Below are 12,858 nucleotides of genomic sequence, written 5' to 3'. Positions count from 1 at the left end.
ATCCCAATATTCCCTTTTTGAATCTGGAAGCCGTATTTCCTAAGACCACATAAAACCAATTTATGGTAGTTTTAGCAGCTGTGCATCATGGTTCAATCACACCCCTTCTGAAGAATGAGTGGGTGGGTGGCTGCCACCTTACACAAGGCAAAACTACACGATGTTTTGCACCACTTCCATATCAGAGGAGCACGTACACACAAGACATGCCGCCTCCATCCGCTATTACACATTCTCTGTGCAAACCATCAAAGCAGCTTTGGTGGATCCATCAAAGGATCCATGTAGTCCAGCAATGCATTGCCAACAGCAGTTGATAAAATTCCTCCAGGACAGTCAGTGGTCCCCAACTGGTGACCCTCCACACAAATAAACAACACCCACCCAATGGGGTTAAAAGACCCATTCCGATTTAAACAGTAATTATTTAATGGGATGGCCCATGCCCTCGCTCCACCACCCCCATGCCACCCCAAGGGGGCGGCTTCCTTTAGTATCTTTCCTTCGGTGAATGGGCAGGCACCCAGGGCAGGCTGGCTTTATAGCGCTGCCCTAGCAACTGGTGCCTGCCTAGCTGGGGCAGTAGGTGTTTTCAGTGCTGCCTGCCCAACTTGCACAGCTGCAGGCAGGTCCTAGGGTAGATATCCAATAGAGCAGCATTTCCCAACCTTGGGCCTCCTGCTGTTTTTGGATTACAACTCCCATAATCCTCAGCTAGCAAGACCAGTGGTCAGGGATGATAGGAATTGTAGTTCAGAAACAGCTGGAGGCCCAAGGTTGGGAAACACTGCAGTAGAGGACACAAACTACCGTAGAGATATAAAAAAATTCAAGAGTAGAGGGTCCATGGCTTGGCTTTTGAAAAAGAGGGGGTCTGCTAATTGGGAACCACTGTTCCAGGAGATCCACAAATGCAATAGCCCTCCTTTCCCCTTCATATCCTTGTTGCTCGGCACTTAGGTTTCAGCATCCCAGCTATCACATTTTTGTTTTTAAACCTTTCAGAGCTCAACATCTGAATTCTGCAGTTTGTCAAATACTGATTGTCAACTCAGGATCCGCTGGAAACTCCTCACATTACACTGAAATACTGTGTAGACAGCTGTCATGAACTGGCTTGGTGCAGAGGGCTGGTGGGAGGCAACAGCTGGGGGACCCCCATCTTCTCCCCAGGGGAAGATGGCTCAGAGCCAGGGGACTGGTGGTGGGACAATCAAGAGTGTGGTCAGAGGGAGAAGAGGGGGCAGAGTGGGAGGAGGAAGTGTCAGATAGTGAACAGGCAACAGGGTTTAATGGGCAGGAAGAGGCTTTAACAGGGAGCAGGAGAGGAGGGGGGCAGGATACAGATGAAGAAGGCTACTGAGAAATCCAAGGAGTCTCCCCCTCCTGCTGCGACCAGCTCCCCTCTCCCCCTGATCTCCCAGAACAAGCAGAGAAATGGAAAAGGGCAGAGCAACAAGAGACAAGATGACAGCGCCTTAGACTGCTAGGCAAGGAACCAGGGGAGGAGCCTTAGAGTGTGGTGGGGAGGTGGGGACTTGAGTCATCTCAACTGCCTCATTGGGGCAAGACCTAAGACCTATTGAGAAGAGTTGGTGGGATCACTAGGCCTGCTCTGTTTTGGTTTCTTTGAATAAAGAGTTTAGTTCACTGATGCTGGTGGGGTTTTTTTTTTATTTATTTCTGATTTACTCCTGACTCCGGCTCCTAACAACAGCCTGCTTGGGCAGCTGTGTACAATGGACAAGGTTCTCCAGTGCAAATGATGTGGAGCTCCCCTATAAATGCCTCTTTGGGGGCCAGAAGTCTGCACTTCACCGCCTTTGGTTTCTGAATAGAACTGAATTTTACAGATGTTCACATACTGTCATATGGGGCCTGTCAGATGGTCACTGGGATTAGCTTCTTCGAGGCCTCATGACAGCCAAGAAGAGGCTTGGTCTGCAACCTCCTTTCCTCTATATATCAACGGGCTGAGGATCAGATAGCAGTATTTATCTCGGAGTGAACAACTTGTTGCAAGTAGTGAACCAATTCTTAAAAACCTGGTTGCCTTATACAAAAGTTTTTGCCTGACAGCAAATGGCACTGTACACATATATTTATCTCCTATCATACAGGTATATACTGTGCCTTTCAACAGGTTCCCAGGACAGATTACAAAAAAGTTTAAACAAATTACAACAAAACCAACATCAGTATATGACACCTTGGCAATCCATCATACTCCTTTTGCCAGCATTCTCCCCTCCCCCATGGTTTTGCTAGTAAATCTTGCTTGTTTTGTTCTAAAAGTGTTAATTAAAAAACAAACAAACCCTTCTGCACTCAGAATTCAGAAAATTATTCTGCAAGTCCTAGCAATATTTATAATTATTATAATAATAATTTATTATTTCTACCCCGCCCATCTGGCTGGGTTTCCCCAGCCACTCTGGGCGGCTTCCAATAAAAGATTAAAAAGACATTAAAACATCAGTCATGAAAAACTTCCCTAAACAGGGCTGCCTCCAGATGTCTTCTAAATGTCAGGTAGTTGTTTATTTCTTTGACATCTGATGGGAGGGCGTTATAATATTTTGCAGAGAACGAACAGCCAAAAAGAATCACTTTCAAGTGCAGCTTAAGTGTCTAGTTTTGATGGTTACTGTTTTATTTCTAGTAATTGTAGGGTTACCCAATACAAGAGCACACTAGACTGTGATTAAGAGGTTTTAAATGCCCATGTCAGCATAGCTGCTCATAATAATCAGAGGACTTTTGATTGCAGAGGACCAGTCCAGCAGTGGACTCAATGGTTTCCAGATGTCTCCAACAATTTAATGAGATAATCAAAAGTATTCAGGGATTTTTAAATGGAAGACCTTACAGCCATTTTTCACAGTTGAATCAGTAACAGTTCAAATTAGATTGATTCTCTTTTTAAGGAACCTTTTTAAAATTACCAGTGGAGAAGATTTATCTGAAATCCAGTGTTGGGGATTAGAATGTTTGCTGACCGCAATCCCAACTGGCCAAACCTTTGCAACTTTCCTCTGCTTGGCATCTTAGCATGCATCAGTTTAGCTGACTGATTACAAAGCCATAAATCTCACATGATGAACTGGTTCAGTTTCAGCGCCTAGTGTGCAATTTAAAGACAGCATCATTTCCCTCTGTGCCTTTGGCTTCCCAGTAGCAAGCTTTAAATGTCATCGTGTCATTACAAATGCCAGGCATCTGCTCTCCTTTAGCACACTGCGCTCTAATACTCTTGTGCAGATAGCTATCGCACTCAACTATGATTCCTGTTTTTTGTTTTTTGTTTTTAAACAGTCTGAGATAAGCATACACATCGACTCCAAACAACACCATGTCGTTCTATAAAAACAACATTAAGTGAGATATGTGGAAAGAATAGTAATTGAAAATACTGTGAAAAATTAAAAATCCCACCACTTTAAGCGGTGCTATAAGCTGCTGCACCCACTAGCTCCTTATTTTGTTGTGTATCACCTAGTTGGCTATTGTGCTTTACAAACTGAGAGCAGCATGTTTACTGGGTCATGGACCTAACCCAGCCAAGGGCTACTGGTTGTTCCTGATGGCACAAGTCCTCAATGAAAACAGGGAGAAACGCTTAATAATTGTTTCTTTGCAGTTTGAATGAGACGGCTTTCTTCTCAACTGAACATTTTAAGCTGAAATGTATCTTGCCTTTTTTGCAGCTCAAGTAGCTACAGGATAGCAGAAAGCTCAACAAAATATTTAACTGTACATATATATGGCTCTCCCTAAGATGGGCCTATAGTTTTGCTGAATCACAGCAGAAACCGTTCCATTAGTGTTGCCCCCATAGCGGCAGTATCAAAATGTGACAAAAAACACTAAAACAGTTGAAGAACTCCTGACAAGCATTGGCACCAATCACCTTTGCTGTAACAGCTTAGCACCCAGGTAAAAATCTCTCGATCTAAACAACCATGTTTATGCTGATTAATAACAAACTGGGATATTTACAAACTCACCTTCTTACTACACAACTAGATGGTATGACTCCATTAAATTGTATTACTTTGTGTATTCAGTATATACTGTACATGCAGCCCTTGGTTTGGGTGGGGGTGGGGTTCCAGGTTATTGTGTGTGATGGCAGAGTACGGATAAGCACGGTAACATCCCCACCCCCTTTTCCTGCCACTTCTGGGTTTGTGGCAATGCACAGTCGTGCATGCATTGAATCTGTGCAAAAGGGTTCTTGCCTGTGCTACACAAACAGGTCAACACGAAACAGCTACTGATAAGCTAATACATTGGAGAGGAAAAGCTAGCTCCCCCCCCCAATCAGAGAACACAAATCAGCTTCTTCATACTATTTATTTTTACAAAATGACCAACGGAAATGCAGAAAAACCTTGGCTATTTCGGGGGGGGGGGGGACAGGGACAGGACACTGCACACTAACACACTCCCTATGAAACAAGTAATTCACTCACCCTTACAGAACATTAGGGAAAGTAGAAAAATAATACCTTCAGTCAAATCCATCTGACTACTCTCCACTCCCTCATTTGTCACGGCAGCATTCTGTTCCCCCTTCCGATTCAGCACCTTAGAAAAGCTGCTGGAGATTGTAGAAAAGAAGCCACGGACAAAATAATTGTCCTGCTCCCCAGACTCTGGTTGCAGAAGTGGCTTTGTGTTCCTCTCTTTCCAGTGCGGGGCAGGTTCAGATAAAGATCTGCAGAAAGGAACCCGAAATGGCCTTGTTGCTGGCATGGCAGCCTTCTCTTCTGGGTCTTCTTGGTGACTGTCAGCGACTAACGTGGACACTGTCAAAGGCTCTTCGGCAGTCCTTGCTGCATCTGGCCTCCTGGCCACTTTCCAGGGAAGTCTGGGATGAGTCTGCCATTGGTAAGTTTCAAGCAGCTTCCCTAAATCCGAATCTGCTTCTTCCAAAGTCCTCTTGCTTTTCACTTGATAGCACCAATGGTAGTCCTTCAAACTAGCTCTCACTTTTGTACAATCACCATCCTGCACCGACACGGATCTCTGAAAAAGTGCAGGGGGACCAGAGCGCTTTTTAAATACATTCATTTTCCACCTTTCACGTTCAGCTACCTCACCTTACACTTACTTCGGTGCGCATGCTCCTACTTGTTAAGATTACCATCCAAGCAACTTCCTTCCAGAGGTGGCAAACGTTCTTCTTGAACAGGTACCATTCAGACTCAATTCTACATCATCTTACATCAACTCTGTGTTTATAGTGAAGCACAGTTGGCACCCAGATACGGATCCTTCTCTCTTGTGATTAAGAGACAGCTTGTGGTGCTAATTTTCAGTTCCTGGGTTTCAGATCTCAGCTGCAGACTTTCAGGAAGTGACAAAAAGAAGAAAAAACAGAAGAAAAAACCCCACCAATTAAGTGCCGGGCAAATTGTACTTCTGCCTCTCATGTTGTAACCATGAATTAAAAATAGACTGTGAAAGTACCTTTAGTTTCCACATAAGATCAAGTAGAACTAAACTGATACCCACAATAGTCTTGATTATAAAAATAGGGTGCATCAAGAAGAGGGCTTCAAAGCAACAGGGACTGGATATAGTTCAGTCCTTGAACAATTTAATCTATAGTTGTTGTTACCATCCCTATCTTCAGATCCAGAATAGTACTCAGAAGTAATGCCAAATCCATGAGGACTCAATGCAGCAATTCTTCCAGTGATGCATATGAATTGAATGAAGGAAAGGAAAGAGCAGCTGAAACGAAGAACCCTGCAAATACACTAAAGGAAAATATGCACAAAGGAGGAGTTAAGCGAGGGGAGGTAGGTGGTGTTTAGTCAATCACTGACCAAAGTAAAGAAGCAGACCGCTCTTGAGGCCAGATGTTGTGGCAAACGAAACATGGGAATGTGCATATTTTTAAAGTGAGCAGGGTTTTTGTTTTCATAAATCTAATTGGAGTCAGTAGACTGGAAAGTAATACCCCTATCTAGTTAAGTAAAAGAAAAACGGCCACCTCAACAAGTTAAGGAACAGCTTACCATATTAAATTTGCTAAGAAAACATATCTGCTAATAGGCACAAGCCAAGTTTCAGACCAGATTGAAACAATGTGCTCACAAACCCCAGAAAATATGGGGTTTCGAATGGAAAGGCTGACAGGCCCTTGGCAAACCTTGCAGAATAATAATAAAAAAAGAGTTTGGTTATTTGAAAGAATGATGCAGTTTGGCAGACTAATAAAAACAGACCAATCCATCACAGATTCTTAAGCTATCGCTTTTTTATCAGTTGCATAGTGATGCTGTTGAAGCCTCCAAGATACTCTCTTCAAGCAAGGCCACACGTTATATTTGGTTTCCCACTCCCACCAGAAAATGGGCACAAAAAACAGCCTTGCTGGAAGAAATATCCCACTGAATATGGGGCCTTCTGCTTGCAGAACGCTGAGAGGGCGGACTAGGCAGTGCCATAGCCTACTCTGAAAAAGAACAGGATAAATCAGCATTGCCAATGATATCGTAACAATCCTTACTAGTTCATTTGTGTGTGCGAGTGCACATTACAGTGATACCTCGGGTTACATACGCTTCAGGTTACAGACGCTTCAGGTTACAGACTCCCCTAACCCAGAAATAGTACCTCGGGTTAAGAACTTTGCTTCAGGATGAGAACAGAAATCGTGCAGCGGCGGCACAGTGGCAGCAGGAGGCCCCATTAGCTAAAGTGGTGCTTCAGGTTAAGAACGGACCTCCAGAACGAATTAAGTACTTAACCCGAGGTACCACTGTATTGAATTTTGTATCCTAAAAGGGGGGTCACTTGGTTCTTCCCACCAGCAATCAACTCAGGGCTATTTACAGGATAGCGAGAAATGTCACAGTCCTACTAGTATTAACTCAGATCCTCAAGGTGTCCCTATTTTCCAGAGAGAGTCACAGATTTACAGAAGCTGTCCTGGAACGTCCCGCTTTTCCTTAGGACATCACCATTTTCACTGGAGGAATGTCGGAGGGGATGGAGTTATGCGACAGGGGCAGCCTTGTATGGGGAAGTTTTCAAATGTTTAATAAAGATTAAAGATTCTTTTCTAGTTTTTAAGAAAATATTTTTATTTGTTGGTTCTATTGGTTCTATGTTAAAGGAAAAGGAAAAGTTAGCACAATTCATCAGAGTCAGTGAGAAAAAGAAAATCAAAAACGGAAGAGAAATAAAACTGGCATATTGCTGCTGGGAAATTTTTCTTCCAAGTATCCTAATAGTGATTCACTGTTGTCTCATCCATATTCGCTGCGGTTTAGTCTGGATTACACAGCATCACACAATGATGCATGAAAATTGGTCCATATGACTTTGTTAAGCAAGCCTGGCGGCAAAGCCTTAGACAAGATTACATTTGCATTAATATTAATAGGTTTTCTTTTAAAAGCTACCTTATTAAATCAATCACTTAATTGATACAAGCTTATATTGAAATAAATTATGTATTCCCATGTGTGCTCTGGTGTAACTGCTTTTAGAAGCAAGAATTTGTTGCCTTTCACAATCTTTTCAGGCCAACTAAATTTAATCTCCGAGTGGATGTAGACAGGCAACTGCTGCCACTACCATTGTACACTAAGAAATTATCAAAATAGTTTGTTTAATAGATTGTTCTGGACAAAACAGCTTCACTTGCGGAGGCAACCACAACCCAAATGAGGGGTGGTTAATCTGAGAGTGGCTGCAAGACACCCCCAGAGGAGTTTTAAGACTGACAACAGTCTAGGTCACCTGGTACTATGACTACTCTTGACTTGATATTCAGGAACCTTCAAACATAACCAAGGGGGTGGGCTTTGGATGTAAGTGGGATATGCAGAAGAATCGCTTGGTATACTTTCTTCTCTGGGGAGCTATATTATCTGAGCATCTATGGCAGGACTGGAATATTCAATATAACCATCTCATTGTGCACCCTCGTCAAACATATTATATGAATTGTTCACTCGATTACATAACTTCAATGGACTATTAGCCAAGCAATATTAGTTTAAAGTTAATCAATAGGCTCTCTCTAATCTATCACAATGAATCACCATGCCTCAGAGAAACCATAACTTAGGAGAAAATGATGAGCTCCTATCAAGTGCTCAGTAACCACTATCAACTGAAAAACTGAGCCTGGCAACTGGTACTTTCTAAGTGAAGCGGTCAGGAAGAATGGTCACCATATTTCTGGTCAAAACATTCATTAACCAAGGCATGATTAATATACCAGCTACCATCTCAGAAAGCTTAGCGATTCTCAAACTTCTTTCTCTAGGCCACATTTTAAGAATTAAAATTTGCTTGCTTGCACCATACCAAATTTTCTATTGATAAGGAATGCACTGGAAAACAAAAGGAAAGAACTCCTAGCAGTGCTTGATTTTGAAAAGATATCTATCCATATTCTGCAAATAATTTAAAAAGAGAGATTTCAATACTATACTGCACTGAAATATTTAAATGTGTCATTGATTGGCTTTGATTCCTAACACCTTTGCCATTCTCTCCTGCCACGCACCCTTTGAGAACCACTGGCTTTGCCAGTTCTCCCTCCTCGGTCAGCAGTCCCATTAGAACCCGCACAGGGGAATTCAGGGAGAGAAGCAAGGAGTTACCAGATTGCCAAAGGGAAGAAAGTATTTCCTTCTTTGCTCCGTTGCTACTTTCACCACAGCTGGAAAACTCGTTTCAACTGCAATCAGGACATTCTAGAAATCTCTACAATTGGGATTAGTGGTTCTGGCCTCTCAACCAGTGCAAGCCAGTTCTCTGGCCGTAGACAAGAAGAAGGGAAATACCAATATTCATATTTCAGATCCTCTTAGGATGTACCCAATATAGCCTGTATTGTAACCAGCATTTTAGCCTGTACATAGCCACCTCCCTGCCTTCAAAGATCTTGCTTGTGTCCTACTGAAATCCCTATAGCTGTGTGATCCAACATATGTAGATGGAGACTTAGAAGACACAAGATGGAATGATGAGGCTTAGGAGGTAATCAGCTGTCTTGTGCCTGGTTTCAGAACTTGACAAAAAACTTGGCAACAATCCAGGAACTACAAAATGCAAGCAATTTTGTGGCATGCAGGGAAGTCGTTTGATGAGATCCATTTCATGCTGTCACTGTTTTCTAAAATAAAAATCGGCTGTAGGAGTAAGTCAAAAGGAAATATTTTTTCAACTCTCTTCATTTAACTGAAATTGAAGATACATCAACGAAAGCCTGGGATAGTTGGGGGACAATTGTTTACCGTATCCTATACTTTTTTCATCAAGGTACTGTATGTTTTCTCTGGAAGTTTTCTCGAACCTGGTGCTGACCATAATTCATTATTGACTTGTTGTGACACAGAAAAGGGCTTTTACATTTTGGGCACTAGTGTTCCGGAATGCCCTCCCAGCTGAATTATAAGAGGTCTCATCAATATTGGTACGCAACTAGTTCCTGAAATCACCGCTGTTTAGCAAGCATTCCCTTGATCCTGAACTTCTGATTTTATTGTTTTTAGCTGTATTTTAACTACATTTAGTTGTCATGCATTTTGACTGGCTTCCTTTATTATGAATTTTAATTAAGGATGTTTTAATGCTCTGATGGAATTGTTATTGTACGTTATTTTAATGATGTATGGATTTTATAACTGATTTATTATATCATTTATATTTTCTAATTGACTATATACTGCTTAGAAGCCATGTTGGCATATAAGCAGTGTATAAAGTAATAAAAAATAAGGGGCTAGATTCAACAAAGTAACTGTGCTAGTGGGAGATAGCACAATGAAGCTTTCCTCCCCCAGCGGCCCTTCCCCACAATTGAAGCTTGGCTTAGGTGTTGTTCTTTTCATCCAATGCTCCCAAATAACTGAGTTGTGTAAGGCCAAATGACACACTTATCTAGATCAGCATGACTCTGACATCTTAAAACCAGCTTCATTTAACATCCAGTATCTGCTGCTGGTTGTATGATTCCAGGCATAGGCAAACTCGACCCTCCAGATGTTTTGGGACTACAACTCCCATCATCCCTAGCTAACAGGACTAGTGGTCAGGTTTCTCCTTCCTGATCTCCTAATCCAGCCTTCCTCAACCTGCTTCCCAACAGATATTTTGGATTATAACTCTATAGCAGGAGTAGCACCAGGCATGAGGAGGCTGTCCTAATCTGATTTGAAGTTACTTGCACACACAATTTATCTAGTCTTACCCCTGCCACACAGAAAATCCCACATATATTTGTGTTTCATTCAGTCAAAAGACTCATTTACAAATTGTGCATATTGTTTACAAACTCCAGGTGTCCCTGGAGCCAGATTGATCAGGGATCATGCAAGCTGTAGTCTAACAACATCTAGAGAGTTTCATGTTGGCTACCCATGTACTAGCAGTTCTCTTGCATTTGGGAAATGGTTAAAAAGTTAGACTTTAAACTCTGGATCATAGATTTTAGCTGAAGGAGTGCTATTTTTAATGTAAATAAGTTTATAGGGAATTTTTAATTTCATCTACAGCGTCCGCCCCTTGGTGCTGATGTAGTATACGTTGCTGTTATTAATTCTGCTGTCTGGTCTTTGGACAAAATAAAGATAGATTGAGATCTTATTGACTTCAGTAATCCCCACCCCACCCCCGCCTATGCTTGCATAGGATTTGGCTTTTGTTGCTTTCACCTACTGAGAATAGAACAGAATAGAACAGTAAGGAAGGACTTTGGCTTACTTTAACAGTGGCTGGGTTTCATACTACAGTACTTTCAGTTTATAGCCCCAACATGGCTTAGAAATGTTTCAAAACAGGTAGCCAAAGTATTTATCATCACGGATGGAATCCGTCTCTGGTATCTTCAGTTCTCAAGGGAGTCTGCTGTCTGATGCATGGCTCATTGTTGATGTTTCTATCCAAGCATTTTATAATAATGGAAAGAAATACTTACTGCCAGTTTCCAGCAAAGAGAATGAAGTCATTATTTTTGTATGAGAACAGGGTCAATATAGATCCATGTCTTTGCTAACTCAGAGGAACTCTGAGTGGAACTGGAGGCAAGCAAGCAAGCAGGCTTTGGTATTCACTGGAACAACCTGGAACCATGAATCCAGTCCTGACTGAAGCTTTCGGCAAGTCAAGATAAATCCCTTCTTTCTGTACAAGCTTTTGGTGACGATACTAAAAGGTGGTGCTGAGATTAGGGCGGCCAAACGATAGAGACACATATCTGCTGTCACATGGAGATGACTAATGCCAGCAGAGGAGCTGAGTGGAAATAATTAAGAGAGGTGGAAGCAAAGGTCACTTTTTCAGTTTCAATGTGTCCAGGGTTGGAAAAAGCCAAAAAGCCACAACCGTTTTGCCTTTTGATTAAATAATAACTTTCTCTATGGTTGTGAAGAAGAGTCCATAGTCCACGGCTCATGTTTACTAGCTGGCACAGAAGCACTTTCAAGATGGCGGTCTCTTGAGTCCCCCATTCCATCCCAGTTAAGCATTCACCAAGGCAATTAAACCATTTGCACGTTCATCTGCAACACACCTGCCTAAGCTGATTGCAGTGATGTTGCTAAAATTGTGCAGTGCCCAGATCTAAGATTCCTAAAGGCTGTCATAGGTTAATGGAAAATTATTAGAGTCCAGTCCCTAAAGCACACCATTAGTAACTCATAACCTGAGGAAAGTCAAGAGATGATCCCTCAAATGGTCTGAGGCTTCTTCTTGTAGTCTTGTAGCTTCTTCTTCTCCCTCACTGCAGAAAGCGAAGTTACAGGGAACCAGGCAGAGAGGGCCTTCTCGGTAGTGGCACCCGCCCTGTGGAATGCCCTCCCTTCAGATGTCAAAGAGATAAAGAATTACACAACTTTTAGAAGACATCTGAAGACAGTCCTGTATCAGAAGGATTTTAACGCTTGATGTTTTTATTATGTTTTTAGATATGCTGTAAACCGCCCAGAGTGATTGGGGAAACCAAGTCAAATGGGTGGGGTATAAATAATACCATTATTTTTATTGCTATTATTGTAATTAGAAAAAATCAGACCTGATAAGCTACATAAGAACAAATAAGGTCAAGTGGAGTGTTGCCTTTTAAAACATTTATTTTGCTAGTATCATCATTAAAAGGTTTTTTGAGTGAGAACTGACCAGATTTAGGAGCTGGAATGTAAGGCAAAAGAGTCTCGGATGAGTGTTGTACAAAGAACAAAGTTTCCAAGAGTGATTCTGACATTTATCTCTTGGAAACCACATTCACAGACTGGATCAATTTGTAAGCAGTCACAGATGCAACTCAACATTTCTGCACAAATCAGGAAGCTAAGCTGATTTTCAGGAAGACAAACACAGAGAACAGTTAAGTATTTTAATGAGACAGATGGGAGGATAAGCCTAGTTCAGTCTTCAATCATGATTTTTATTATTTTGTTCTCTGATCTCTCATAATCATAGATTCTCTGTCTTTCACTTTGACTTCCGTTAAATATGGAGATTATATGAACAATATAATGGTTAGGTGAAATAGGGAAGGATACTGGATGTTCATTTCCAAGACTCGGTTTTTTAGCCTTTTGATGCAAAAGTTTTTATTACCTTTCTTATTACATTTCAAAATTAAGGCAATGTTATGCACTAAGATGACTGAAGTGGAAGGGACGCTTTCACATTTCCGGTTACAGCATCAAAAAGCACACATAGCTCTACCTAATAGTTTTTCAGAGGTTACTCCAGAAGAAAGCAAATGTTTTTGTTTACTGAGAGCAAGAGCAATGATGATCCAGGAGCTTTGTCCTCACTCTTAATTTACTGCCTCTCACTGCCATCATCACTAGCCAAATCTGCCTGCTACGTAGAACT

General features: G+C 41.7%; 1 protein-coding gene across 8 annotated transcripts in view; it reads right to left on the bottom strand.

Annotated features, from left to right (window-relative positions):
- The window catches only part of RASAL2 (RAS protein activator like 2), a 236,858-nt gene that overhangs the window by 157,568 nt on the left and 66,432 nt on the right, over positions 1–12,858 (bottom strand). For 3 of the 8 annotated variants that reach the window (XM_082229000.1, XM_082229009.1, XM_082229008.1), the window contains exon 1: positions 4,512–5,432. The exons of 3 other annotated variants lie outside the window; for them this stretch is intronic. In XM_082229000.1, the coding sequence (XP_082085126.1) occupies positions 4,512–5,076 (565 nt within the window). In that variant the 5' untranslated portion in view covers positions 5,077–5,432. Of the gene's footprint in view, positions 1–4,511; positions 5,433–12,858 lie in introns of those variants that run through there. 2 more of the 8 variants (XM_082229007.1, XM_082229006.1) reach the window with 2 other exon arrangements.

The sequence above is a fragment of the Podarcis vaucheri genome, assembly GCF_965113315.1.
Source record: "Podarcis vaucheri genome assembly, chromosome: 6".
In the NCBI taxonomy this organism is placed as follows: Eukaryota; Metazoa; Chordata; class Lepidosauria; order Squamata; family Lacertidae; genus Podarcis; species Podarcis vaucheri.
The sequence above is the reverse complement of the archived record's forward strand: the minus strand, read 5'-3'. Positions and strand labels throughout refer to the sequence as shown.